We start from the raw sequence: 12,966 nt of genomic DNA, 5'->3' as shown, positions 1-12,966 counted from the left end.
TGCACAATCGATCTGGTTTTATTCAGCGGTGTGGAGGGGCATTTTAATGGTCCCGCAACACTAATATCTTTTATACGTGCCTTGTTGAAGGTTGGTGACGTAGGACTGTGAGTTGAGGACCCGCCTTCGGCTGTTACCTAGCAACCCGACCGCGTCACATTGGTGCTGCGTTCTAGGACTCGTATTCGGTCATCTTTCGCCGATCGACGTCACATTCAAGGCAGCTTATAAGCACCTGTGCTTCGCGTTCTGGTACACTTAGCTGTAGTAAATCAAAGAAGCAGAGATGGACACAGTCTGGAAGAACTTAGAGAAAGAATTGACATGCGCCATCTGCCTTCAACTTTTTGATGAGCCTCTGGAGTTGCCGTGCATGCACAACTTTTGCCAGGAGTGCATCTCCAGGGCTTGGGCTGACAATGCAGGTGCAAAGCGTTGCCCAGAGTGCAACCGCACCTACAACAGGGACCCATTTGTTTCAGAGAACCTAAAGTTAGCCAGCATTGTCCAGCGGTTCAAGGATTTGGAGCCCCCCATGCCATTTGTGGCATCAGGCTGTGCAGTGTGTGGCAAACAGGCCCAGAAATTCTGCCTTCGTTGTGCTGAAGGTTGCTGTGCAGCCCACGTTCCGATGCACATTGACCAGGAAGGGCATTTGCTGGTCAATGCGGAAGACCTGCAGAGCTGGACCTGCCTTCAGCACGGCAATTACAAGCTATACCACTGTGATGAGGAAAACACAGTGATTTGCCAGAAGTGCTACTTGGCCAGGTGTGTCCCCAGCCATGGTCAAGCGGTGTGCGACGTGGAGGTCCGTCGCAATGGCATGAGGGTGAGTGGGCTCATTTGGACAGAACTCGTGTTTAGTGCAGTGGGCAGCACCTGGGTGACAGACATGTGAGAGGTGCTGGCTGAGCGCCCAACTCTTTTCTCTTCTTCTAGCAAGCATTCATGGAGCAGCAGGGGAAGATAGAGGAGCGGATGTGGGCCATCAGTGAAACCTTGTCACGAGCAATGGTGAATAAACGGCAGGCAGAGGTAGGACAGCTGCCGGTCGGAGCCCAAGGACCTCTCTGAGCGCTGGGTGGCCGGTGTCCCCAGCTGCTCTGAGGTTTTCGGGATCTCAAAGTGTCATTCAGCTCTCTGAGCATGTGACATATCCCAAACTACTTGTGTTGCAGAAGAGTTTCCGGAAAGTCAGGGAAACAGTGAACCTACGTTTCCGGAAAATGCAAGAGCTCCTGATGCAGGACATGGACAGGACTCTGCAGAAGCTGGACGTGGCCCACTCCAGGTTCTCTGCAGAGAGCTCAGCTCAGATCTTGCGGCTGAGTAAGACTGAGGAGGACACCAAACAATTACTGAGCTCTGTCCAGATGGCCCTGCAAAAAACAGAGGACGTCAACTTCATGAAGGTGACAGAATTGGGTCATTTGAACCTCACTCACTGCAATGTAGGCCTTCACCTCCACTCATGTGGAGGGGAACAGTGCAGAGATCCCTTAGAGGGTTTAGCTGTCCTTGAGACCTGTTCTCAGTTAGAGAAAATGTCTGATGTGCTTTTTTCCCCTAATTTCTTTAGGACACTGCATCATTCAAAGTGTGGCTGAATAGGTAAGTTACTTTGAACATTTTAATGTTGCTTTCATGATAGAGTAAAATGTGTCATTGTAGGGCTACATGATATCACATTACAATTTAATAGCAGTTCTATGGTGCATGCACAACAATCACCAGGGCTTTAGATAATAGGTAAAACATTTGCCCGGACACTGGCTTTTCAGTACCGTACGGATTTTTACCTATATCCACAATTTGATAAGCAGATTAGTAGGGCACCTAAAATATTAATGAGGGGCATATTTTGACGCCCAAAGTCTTTAAATCGTTATGCTCAGTTGAAGGTCTGTCATCCTCCTTAGATCAGAGAGCAACATCGGCAGGGAGTCCCCTCTCCTGAGTCAGGCAAACTTCGAGCCCAGGCACTTCCTGGTGGAAGTCTCGAAGAAGGAGAAGAGCCTGCAGAACCTCCTGGAAGGTAGGAATGGAGAAACTGTGTTTAGGCGAGAGAGGATGGCCAAAAGGGCTGCTTGGTGTGGTCTGAGGTGTGGGGTCTGGATTCTGATTTCCCCTCACCTCTGCTCTCCCTGCCTTCTTGTCCCTCCAGTGCCTCCCAATGTAGCATTGTCCCAATCCAAACTGGGAACCACTAGGCCAGAAAAGAGGAGGTTTTCCATGGCTTTCTCCGAGAGCAGCATGGGGCCAGTGAGCAAGCGGCGATGTGCTACCCAGGGTTCAGTGGGGCCAAGGTCTACTGCCAGACTCAGGTTTGCCCCTGGTCCAGCTCATCCTCTGGGTCCATCTCCGCCTCTGGGCCTAGCCCTGGCTCCTGACCAAGCTCTGCCTCTGGGCCCAGCCTTGACTCCTGACCAAGCTCTGCCTCTGGACCCAGCCCTGGCCCCTGGCCTAGTTCCACCCCTGGACCTCGCTCGACCTCTGGATCCAGCCCTGAGCCGAGCTCCTCCTCTGGGCCCTGCCCTGGTCCCTGGCCAAGCTCCATTCCTGGACCCAGCTCTGGTCCCTGGCCAAGCTCCATTCCTGGACCCAACTCTGGCCCCTGAACCCAGCTTTGACCCCTGGTGGAGCTCCGCCCCTGGACCCAGTTCTGCTACTGATCCCAGCTCTGGCCCCCGACCCAGCTTTGCCTCTGGACACAGTTCTGCCCCTGGACCCAGCCCTGGCTCTTGACCAAGCTCTGCCTCTGGGCCCAGCCCTGGCCCCTGGCCTAGTTCCTCCCCTGGACCCAGGCCTGCTGCCTTCCGTGTGTTCGACTTCCTCAGGGTTTTTCGGACATCAGTCATGTTGAGGGTCAGTGCTCAAGAAGGGCAGAAGTCATGTTCTCTGATGAATCCCCTTTCCGATTGTTTGGGGCATCCAAAAAAAGATTGTCTGGAGGAGAAAAGGTGAGGGCTACGATCAGTCCTGTGTCATGCCAACAGGAAAGCATCCTGAGACCATTTGTGTGGGGTTGCTTTTCAGCCAAGGGACTGTGCTCACTCACAATTTTGCCTATGAACACAACCATGAATAAAGAATGGTACCAAAACATCCTCTGAGAGTAACTTCTCCCAATTATTCAAAAACAATTTGGTTTCAAACAATGACTTTTCCAGCATAATGGAGCAATATGCTGTAAGGCAAAAGTGATAACTACGTAAGTGGCTCGGGGGGAAAAAAAATCAACATTTTGGGTCCATGGCCAGGAAACTCCCTAAACCTTAATCCCATTGAGAAGTTGTGGTCAATCTTCAAGAGGCAGGTGGACAAACAAAAACCCACAAATTCTGACTAACTCCAAGCATTGATTATGCCAGAATGGGCTTCCGTCAGTCAGGATTTGGCCCAAAAGTTGATTGACAGCAATTTTCAAGAGGTCTTGAAAAAGAAGGACCAACACCGCAAGTATTGACTTAAACTTAATGTAATTGTCAATAAAAGCCTTTGACACTTAAGAAACGCTTTTATAATTATACTTAGTATGTAACCCGGATAAAGATTTAATGCAGATTGGTATACATCTTTATGCATTTACATTGTTCTGCAGGATAAATTTATAGAAGTCGCCAATAAGCTTAGAAGCAGAACGTCCATGGTGGTATTTTCCGAAATACTCCCCGTGCCACGCGCAAGTGAGGCTAAGTTAGCTGAGATAAGGAGATTAAATGCGTGGCTAAAAGGATGGTGTAGGAAAGAGGGGTTTAGGTTTATGGGGCACTGGAGGACCTTCTGGAACAGGTGGGACCTGTTCAAGCCGGATGGGTTGCATCTGAACCGGAGGGGAACCAGTGTACTGGGAAGGCGTATTTGTAGAGTAGTTGAGGAATGTTTAAACTAGGGACTGGGGGGGCAGGGAGGTTAGTTAAGTATGTAACTGGGGGGAAACGGAAAGCCCAAAAAAATCATATTATAAGTAGGCACTGTAATAAGCCTACCCTTTGTTGTCTGTATTTAAACGCCAGGAGTATTAGGAATAAAATTCATGATTTAGAGGCTCTTATCTCATCGGACTCTTATGATATTATAGCAATAACTGAAACGTGGTTGAGTGATAAGGATGGACAAGAATATAATATGGATGGTTACACATTGTTCCGTAAAGACCGTATAGGTAAGAAGGGAGGTGGTGTTGCAGTATATGTAAAGGAAATCTTGCAGGCAAGGGAGCTTACTGATATAAGTAAAAGTACGGAAGCTATATGGGTAAAATTAGATGCTACAAACTCAAATAGCCTAATTGTCGGTGTTTGTTACAGAGCACCCAATGTAGCTGCTGAGGAAAGCAGATTGTTATACAGTGATATTAGGATTATGAGCAATAAAAATGATGTGGTAGTTATGGGTGATTTTAATCTACCGGGGATACAGTGGGACATTGTTGCTGGCTCTTCTGAAAATGAACTTGAGATGGTGGAATTAGTACAGGATTGTTTTTTTACTCAGTTTGTTAACACCCCTACCAGGGGAGATGCCATTCTTGATCTTGTTTTGTCTAATAACCAGGACAGGATTGGTAAATTAGATGTTTTAGAACCACTTGACAGTAGCGATCATAACATGGTTAAATTTGAGGTTAAGTTTAGTGCCCGAAGAGCAAAGTCCAAATCAAAAATATATAATGTTAGGAAGGCTAACTTCAATTGTATGAGATTAAAACTAGAAACCGTGAACTGGATGGAGTTAAATAACAAAACTGTTGAAGAGGCATGGGAATTTTTTAAAAGCACATTATTGCAAGTACAAGAGGACTTCATACCTGTTTCTAGCAAGAATAAATCTAGGAAATTGCAACCTAGGTGGTTTAATAGGGACATAAAGTATAAAGTAAGGAGGAAAAGGGCTTTGTTCCAGAGATGGAAAATAACTGATGATGACATAATAAAGCAAGAGTATCTAAATCTACAGGCTGAATTAAAAAATGACATTAGACGAGCTAAAAGGAATGTCGAAAGGAAGATCGCATTGGAGGCTAAGGATGACGTTAAAAGTTTCTTCCAGTATTTTAACTCTAAAAGAGCTCTAAAAGCTGAAATTACTAATCTGCAGGATAGTAAGGGTCTTATAATTGAAAACGACATTGACATAGTAAATGAGTTCAATGATAGTTTTGCACGGGTATTCACTGTCGAGGACACTAGTAACTTACCAGTTCTTATTACTAATTCAACATCGTCTATAACTAATATATATATAACTGAAGCTGATGTTTTGCAAAGCCTAGCTAAGCTCAAAATAAATAAATCACAGGGCCCTGATGGCATCTTACCTATAGTGTTAAAAGAGATGAGGGATATTATTTGCCGACCCTTAACATTACTGTTTCAAAAATCCTTATCTGAAGGTGTGGTACCTTCTGATTGGAAGCATGCCAACATAACGCCCATTTTCAAAAAAGGGGATAGAAGTAATTTGTCAAACTATAGGCCAATCAGTCTAACTTGTATAACTGGTAAAGTTATGGAGGCTATAATCAAAGAGAAAATGGTAGATTACCTGGACTCAAATAACATTTTGAGGGATAGCCAGCATGGATTTAGGAGAGGTAGATCCTGTTTAACAAATCTGTTGGAGTTTTTTGAGGAAGCTACTCAGGAAGTTGATGATAAGAAGGCCTATGATGTCATCTATTTAGATTTCCAAAAGGCTTTTGATGTTGTTCCCCACAAGAGGCTCTCACTTAAACTCAAAGCGACAGGTATTTTAGGAACTGTAGCGACTTGGATTGATAACTGGTTAACGGATAGGAAGCAGCGAGTAGTTATAAGAGGCTCGATGTCACAGTGGGCCTGCGTTCATAGTGGGGTACCGCAGGGTTCAATTTTAGGACCACTTTTGTTCCTAATTTACATAAATGATATAGACACCAATATATACAGTAAACTGGTGAAATTTGCAGATGACACCAAGGTGGGTGGTGTAGCAGATACTGAACTAGCGGCTCAGCAGCTACAGCGGGATCTTAATTTAATTAGTGACTGGGCTGACACCTGGCAGATGAAATTTAACATAGACAAATGTAAGGTACTCCATGTAGGGAGCAGAAATATAAAGTACAGGTATTTTATGGGACCTACTGAAATAAAGGTAGCTGATTATGAGAAAGACCTTGGTGTGTATGTTGATGCTTCCATGTCTCATTCTCGCCAGTGTGGGGAAGCAATAAAAAAGGCCAATAGGATGTTGGGGTACATCTCCAGGTGTGTGGAGTTTAAGTCAAGGGAGGTAATGCTAAGATTATACAATTCCTTGGTGAGACCTCACCTAGAATATTGTGTACAGGTTTGGTCACCATATCTTAAAAAGGACATAGCGGCCTTAGAAAAGGTGCAGCGTAGGGCCACAAGAATGATTCCTGGTCTTAGAGGAATGTCATACGAGGAAAGGTTATTTGAGCTAAATCTGTTCAGCCTCAAGCAAAGGAGACTGAGGGGGGACATGATCCAGGTCTATAAGATTCTAACAGGTTTGGATGCTGTTCAACCGAATAGTTACTTCAGCATTAGTTCAAATACAAGAACTCGTGGCCATAGGTGGAAATTAGCGGGAGAACATTTCAAACTGGATTTAAGGAAGCACTTCTTTACACAGCGTGTAGTCAGAGTATGGAATAGTCTTCCTGATAACGTAGTGCAAGCTGAATCCTTGGGTTCCTTTAAATCAGAGCTAGATAAGATTTTAACAACTCTGAGCTATTAGTTAAGTTCTCCCCAAGCGAGCTCGATGGGCCGAATGGCCTCCTCTCGTTTGTATAGTTCTTATGTTCTTATGTTCTTATGAGTGTAATTAAATAAGTTACATTATTTGTTTATTACGGGAGATATGTTTTTTTTAAATGGTTAAAACATACTGTTTCTTTAAAAATATTAAATAGACTATTTGTTTGAGACATTGTTTGAAACGTAATCTCTGTGGCGCAATTGGCCAGTATTTGTGTCATTCTTAAAACTTTTGGCCACAACTGTAGAAACCAAATTAGGCATGGCAACCCATTTCATTTTGTTTTTAACAAATTATACCCATATGCTCCTCAAGTTTGTGTGGCCACAATTCTCTTTTATCCTTGAATACTCACCCACTCACTAAAATAAAGTTAGCCTGGGAAGGTGATTTGGGTTTGAGTTTGTCTGAAAATAGCTGGGAAGCTGCTGTTGATAATATACGTAGCATTACTTCCTGTGCTCGACTCGGATTGATACAGTTTAAAGTTTTACATAGGGTTCACCTTTCTAAAGCACGTCTTTCCACTATTTACCCTGAGGTATCTGATGTGTGCGATAAATGTCATGGATCTCCATGTCATTTGGCTCACATGTTTTTTCTATGTCCAGGACTGAGTATTTTCTGGTCGTCTTTCTTTGAGATCATGTCTAAAGTATCTGGCTTGCATATACACCCTTGTCCATTGATAGCGATTTTTGGGGTCACCAATGAATCAATTCCACTTACTTCCGTGCAGCGTGACGTTCTTGCCTTTGTCTCCTTAATAGCTAGACGTACAGTTCTATTCAGCTGGAAGTCTGCTAGGGCACCGGGTATTTCACAATGGCTTAGTCAAACCATGTCCTTATTGAAATTGGAAAAGATCAAGTATACGCTGAGAGGCTCTACGGCTAGGTTCTATCAGAAATGGCAACCTTTTATTTCTTATTTTACTGAATTACCGGTGTTGCCTGACTAATCAGTCCTCAACCAGCTTCCATTTAGGTATTTTATATTCACACCCTTTATGTATTTATGTTTATATTTGTACAGGTCTTCCCGGCTGCGCCTTGACCACACGGAGCCAATGTGGGGTGGGGGTTGAAGGGGGGTTGTGTTTTTTCCTTTTTGTTGTTTTTGGTGTTTGTTTTTATTTGTGTGTCTATGGTTTTCTGTTTGCAAAACTGACTGAAAAATGCTGATTGTACTGTGGAATGTTATTTCGGGTGTTATTTTTCCAATAAACAGAGTTGAAAAAAAAAAAAAGTTTGTGTGGCTGCTTGTCGGGTATAGAAGAACATTCTCAAGTTGAAATGGGAGACACTAGAAAGAAAGATGAGCGAAAACATTAATTACCGTAAAATCGGTAGTATCCCCGCACTGGTGGTGTGCGATATCACAAGATTTGGTATTGATCGGATACAAAGTAAATACAGGACCAGTATCGCCGATATCGATATCAACTTTTTAATAATTACGGTGGATGTATCAAATTGCTAAAGCTGAATTAGTTTTCATTACCTTTAAGTGTTTTTGTGATATTTTTTATTAATTACTAAAACCCAGGTGTCACGATCGCTGATAACACCGCATAAAGGAAGGCACGGGAGTCCAGGATACGGGGAAAACTTGGGGTTTAATGAGGGTAGGATACAATCCGGAGCACAAACAGCCACCAACGACTAGGATACGTTAATGACAGTGAATCCACCTGGATATTCTCTGCCAAATTGAAAGGCCTCTGCCAGCGCGTGTGTGTGCGCGCGCAAGTGAGCCTGCTTGCTTGCCTGGCGCCGCTGAGTCACGTGACGGTACAACATCAAATCGGGAGACTGAGGAGGAGAGGCGAAGCCTGCTATGCGCTGTGAAAGCTGGGAGCGGCAAGTGAGAGCAGTAGCACTTGCCGTCATGGACAGCATGGACAGCCAGAGTGCATTCAGGAGAGAAACTAAAACTAAAGTATTGATCTCATTAAATTGGTATTGATCAATATCAATACCAACATTATTATCAATACTTGGATCAATCCGCCCACCACCACCCCGCACCCTGAAATGATGTAGGATACGAGTGGAAGTACTGTATGGTTTATCAATTCATCGCTTTTCTGTTAGAACTATCAATAAAATGTACAACAGCAGTGTTTGGCTTAACACAAAGTAAAGAATTTCCTCCAACAGTCAATAAAGCTTATCTATCGTAACTAGAATTATATAAATAATATTTTGTGTAATTCAGAAAATAGCGTGTAACTGTATATGTAATCAGGGGTTGAAGTGGAGTTAAACAAATACGGTACCTTCTCTGCCTCCCATCAGGCGATGCTGCTACTTGTACGATTGTAAAATTGGTGTACTTCAGTCGTTTAGGTTGCGTTTAGGTTTTGGCGGTTGTAGTGGTGACTGTGTAATAAAAGTTCCCGTTCATTTGCCCCTGAAATCCGGTTCATTTTGGCTATTCAGGACCCACACCCAAAGAGATCAAAATATTTGTATACTGCAACGGCACGAAAGAGCCAAAATTAAGGATTACAAATGCTATCGGGCTGCGGGATGGTGCCCGTTAATGCGGTGTAAGTTATGAGACTCTGCATTGTTTGCACAATCGATCTGGTTTTATTCAGCGGTGTGGAGGGGCATTTTAATGGTCCCGCAACACTAATATCTTTTATACGTGCCTTGTTGAAGGTTGGTGACGTAGGACTGTGAGTTGAGGACCCGCCTTCGGCTGTTACCTAGCAACCCGACCGCGTCACATTGGTGCTGCGTTCTAGGACTCGTATTCGGTCATCTTTCGCCGATCGACGTCACATTCAAGGCAGCTTATAAGCACCTGTGCTTCGCGTTCTGGTACACTTAGCTGTAGTAAATCAAAGAAGCAGAGATGGACACAGTCTGGAAGAACTTAGAGAAAGAATTGACATGCGCCATCTGCCTTCAACTTTTTGATGAGCCTCTGGAGTTGCCGTGCATGCACAACTTTTGCCAGGAGTGCATCTCCAGGGCTTGGGCTGACAATGCAGGTGCAAAGCGTTGCCCAGAGTGCAACCGCACCTACAACAGGGACCCATTTGTTTCAGAGAACCTAAAGTTAGCCAGCATTGTCCAGCGGTTCAAGGATTTGGAGCCCCCCATGCCATTTGTGGCATCAGGCTGTGCAGTGTGTGGCAAACAGGCCCAGAAATTCTGCCTTCGTTGTGCTGAAGGTTGCTGTGCAGCCCACGTTCCGATGCACATTGACCAGGAAGGGCATTTGCTGGTCAATGCGGAAGACCTGCAGAGCTGGACCTGCCTTCAGCACGGCAATTACAAGCTATACCACTGTGATGAGGAAAACACAGTGATTTGCCAGAAGTGCTACTTGGCCAGGTGTGTCCCCAGCCATGGTCAAGCGGTGTGCGACGTGGAGGTCCGTCGCAATGGCATGAGGGTGAGTGGGCTCATTTGGACAGAACTCGTGTTTAGTGCAGTGGGCAGCACCTGGGTGACAGACATGTGAGAGGTGCTGGCTGAGCGCCCAACTCTTTTCTCTTCTTCTAGCAAGCATTCATGGAGCAGCAGGGGAAGATAGAGGAGCGGATGTGGGCCATCAGTGAAACCTTGTCACGAGCAATGGTGAATAAACGGCAGGCAGAGGTAGGACAGCTGCCGGTCGGAGCCCAAGGACCTCTCTGAGCGCTGGGTGGCCGGTGTCCCCAGCTGCTCTGAGGTTTTCGGGATCTCAAAGTGTCATTCAGCTCTCTGAGCATGTGACATATCCCAAACTACTTGTGTTGCAGAAGAGTTTCCGGAAAGTCAGGGAAACAGTGAACCTACGTTTCCGGAAAATGCAAGAGCTCCTGATGCAGGACATGGACAGGACTCTGCAGAAGCTGGACGCGGCCCACTCCAGGTTCTCTGCAGAGAGCTCAGCTCAGATCTTGCGGCTGAGTAAGACTGAGGAGGACACCAAACAATTACTGAGCTCTGTCCAGATGGCCCTGCAAAAAACAGAGGACGTCAACTTCATGAAGGTGACAGAATTGGGTCATTTGAACCTCACTCACTGCAATGTAGGCCTTCACCTCCACTCATGTGGAGGGGAACAGTGCAGAGATCCCTTAGAGGGCTTAGCTGTCCTTGAGACCTGTTCTCAGTTAGAGAAAATGTCTGATGTGCTTTTTTCCCCTAATTTCTTTAGGACACTGCATCATTCAAAGTGTGGCTGAATAGGTAAGTTACTTTGAACATTTTAATGTTGCTTTCATGATAGAGTAAAATGTGTCATTGTAGGGCTACATGATATCACATTACAATTTAATAGCAGTTCTATGGTGCATGCACAACAATCACAAGGGCTTGAGATAATAGGTAAAACATTTGCCCGGACACTGGCTTTTCAGTACCGTACGGATTTTTACCTATATCCACAATTTGATAAGCAGAATAGTAGGGCACCTAAAATATTAATGAGGGGCATATTTTGACGCCCAAAGTCTTTAAATCGTTATGCTCAGTTGAAGGTCTGTCATCCTCCTTAGATCAGAGAGCAACATCGGCAGGGAGTCCCCTCTCCTGAGTGAGGCAAACTTCGAGCCCAGGCACTTCCTGGTGGAAGTCTCGAAGAAGGAGAAGAGCCTGCAGAACCTCCTGGAAGGTAGGAATGGAGAAACTGTGTTTAGGCGAGAGAGGATGGCCAAAAGGGCTGCTTGGTGTGGTCTGAGGTGTGGGGTCTGGATTCTGATTTCCCCTCACCTCTGCTCTCCCTGCCTTCTTGTCCCTCCAGTGCCTCCCAATGTAGCATTGTCCCAATCCAAACTGGGAACCACTAGGCCAGAAAAGAGGAGGTTTTCCATGGCTTTCTCCGAGAGCAGCATGGGGCCAGTGAGCAAGCGGCGATGTGCTACCCAGGGTTCAGTGGGGCCAAGGTCTACTGCCAGACTCAGGTTTGCCCCTGGTCCAGCTCATCCTCTGGGTCCATCTCCGCCTCTGGGCCTAGCCCTGGCTCCTGACCAAGCTCTGCCTCTGGGCCCAGCCTTGACTCCTGACCAAGCTCTGCCTCTGGACCCAGCCCTGGCCCCTGGCCTAGTTCCACCCCTGGACCTCGCTCGACCTCTGGATCCAGCCCTGAGCCGAGCTCCTCCTCTGGGCCCTGCCCTGGTCCCTGGCCAAGCTCCATTCCTGGACCCAGCTCTGGTCCCTGGCCAAGCTCCATTCCTGGACCCAACTCTGGCCCCTGAACCCAGCTTTGACCCCTGGTGGAGCTCCGCCCCTGGACCCAGTTCTGCTACTGATCCCAGCTCTGGCCCCCGACCCAGCTTTGCCTCTGGACACAGTTCTGCCCCTGGACCCAGCCCTGGCTCTTGACCAAGCTCTGCCTCTGGGCCCAGCCCTGGCCCCTGGCCTAGTTCCTCCCCTGGACCCAGGCCTGCTGCCTTCCGTGTGTTCGACTTCCTCAGGGTTTTTCGGACATCAGTCATGTTGAGGGTCAGTGCTCAAGAAGGGCAGAAGTCATGTTCTCTGATGAATCCCCTTTCCGATTGTTTGGGGCATCCAAAAAAAGATTGTCTGGAGGAGAAAAGGTGAGGGCTACGATCAGTCCTGTGTCATGCCAACAGGAAAGCATCCTGAGACCATTTGTGTGGGGTTGCTTTTCAGCCAAGGGACTGTGCTCACTCACAATTTTGCCTATGAACACAACCATGAATAAAGAATGGTACCAAAACATCCTCTGAGAGTAACTTCTCCCAATTATTCAAAAACAATTTGGTTTCAAACAATGACTTTTCTAGCATAATGGAGCAATATGCTGTAAGGCGAAAGTGATAACTACGTAAGTGGCTCGGGGGGAAAAAAAATCAACATTTTGGGTCCATGGCCAGGAAACTCCCTAAACCTTAATCCCATTGAGAAGTTGTGGTCAATCTTCAAGAGGCAGGTGGACAAACAAAAACCCACAAATTCTGACTAACTCCAAGCATTGATTATGCCAGAATGGGCTTCCGTCAGTCAGGATTTGGCCCAAAAGTTGATTGACAGCAATTTTCAAGAGGTCTTGAAAAAGAAGGACCAACACCGCAAGTATTGACTTAAACTTAATGTAATTGTCAATAAAAGCCTTTGACACTTAAGAAACGCTTTTATAATTATACTTAGTATGTAACCCGGATAAAGATTTAATGCAGATTGGTATACATCTTTATGCATTTACATTGAGTGTAATTAAATAAGT

At 45.8% G+C, this 12,966-nt stretch overlaps 2 protein-coding genes across 3 annotated transcripts; both read left to right on the top strand.

Annotated features, from left to right (window-relative positions):
* Positions 1 to 157: 157 nt before the first annotated feature.
* Positions 158 to 8,002, top strand: LOC111837940 (E3 ubiquitin-protein ligase TRIM8-like). 2 transcript variants are annotated; one of them, XR_011983564.1, is made up of 7 exons: positions 158 to 832; positions 943 to 1,038; positions 1,182 to 1,415; positions 1,583 to 1,614; positions 1,923 to 2,038; positions 2,168 to 2,963; positions 7,810 to 8,002. XR_011983564.1 is itself a non-coding variant. In XM_072702306.1 (6 exons), exons 1-6 carry the CDS (start codon positions 287 to 289, stop codon positions 2,746 to 2,748), a joined length of 1,605 nt encoding a protein of 534 aa, XP_072558407.1. In that variant the 5' UTR covers positions 158 to 286; the 3' UTR covers positions 2,749 to 3,110. The 2 variants fall into 2 exon arrangements, 1 of the variants encoding a protein (XP_072558407.1); XM_072702306.1 differs by lacking the exon at positions 7,810 to 8,002 and having other exon boundaries at positions 2,168 to 3,110.
* A 1,467-nt stretch (positions 8,003 to 9,469) lies between these two features.
* LOC111847875 (E3 ubiquitin-protein ligase TRIM8-like) lies at positions 9,470 to 12,463 on the top strand. Its single transcript, XM_072702307.1, has 6 exons — positions 9,470 to 10,185; positions 10,296 to 10,391; positions 10,535 to 10,768; positions 10,936 to 10,967; positions 11,276 to 11,391; positions 11,521 to 12,463. The coding sequence occupies exons 1-6, from the start codon at positions 9,640 to 9,642 to the stop codon at positions 12,099 to 12,101; spliced, it is 1,605 nt and encodes a 534-aa protein (XP_072558408.1). The 5' UTR covers positions 9,470 to 9,639; the 3' UTR covers positions 12,102 to 12,463.
* Positions 12,464 to 12,966: the final 503 nt, after the last annotated feature.

This window comes from Paramormyrops kingsleyae, chromosome 18 (assembly GCF_048594095.1).
Source record: "Paramormyrops kingsleyae isolate MSU_618 chromosome 18, PKINGS_0.4, whole genome shotgun sequence".
NCBI classification, from domain to species: domain Eukaryota; kingdom Metazoa; phylum Chordata; class Actinopteri; order Osteoglossiformes; family Mormyridae; genus Paramormyrops; species Paramormyrops kingsleyae.
This window is presented reverse-complemented; position numbering and strand designations above follow the sequence as displayed.

Bases quoted from the DNA above. Each gene is read 5' to 3' on its own strand.
- LOC111837940 (XM_072702306.1), top strand. From the start codon at position 287: ATGGACACAGTCTGGAAGAACTTAGAGAAAGAATTGACATGCGCCATC. The intron at 1,039-1,181 runs GTAGGACAGCTG...CTTGTGTTGCAG, and splicing joins TGAATAAACGGCAGGCAGAG to AAGAGTTTCCGGAAAGTCAG. The intron at 2,039-2,167 runs GTAGGAATGGAG...TTGTCCCTCCAG, and splicing joins CCTGCAGAACCTCCTGGAAG to TGCCTCCCAATGTAGCATTG.
- LOC111847875 (XM_072702307.1), top strand. From the start codon at position 9,640: ATGGACACAGTCTGGAAGAACTTAGAGAAAGAATTGACATGCGCCATC. The intron at 10,769-10,935 runs GTGACAGAATTG...TAATTTCTTTAG, and splicing joins AGGACGTCAACTTCATGAAG to GACACTGCATCATTCAAAGT. The intron at 11,392-11,520 runs GTAGGAATGGAG...TTGTCCCTCCAG, and splicing joins CCTGCAGAACCTCCTGGAAG to TGCCTCCCAATGTAGCATTG.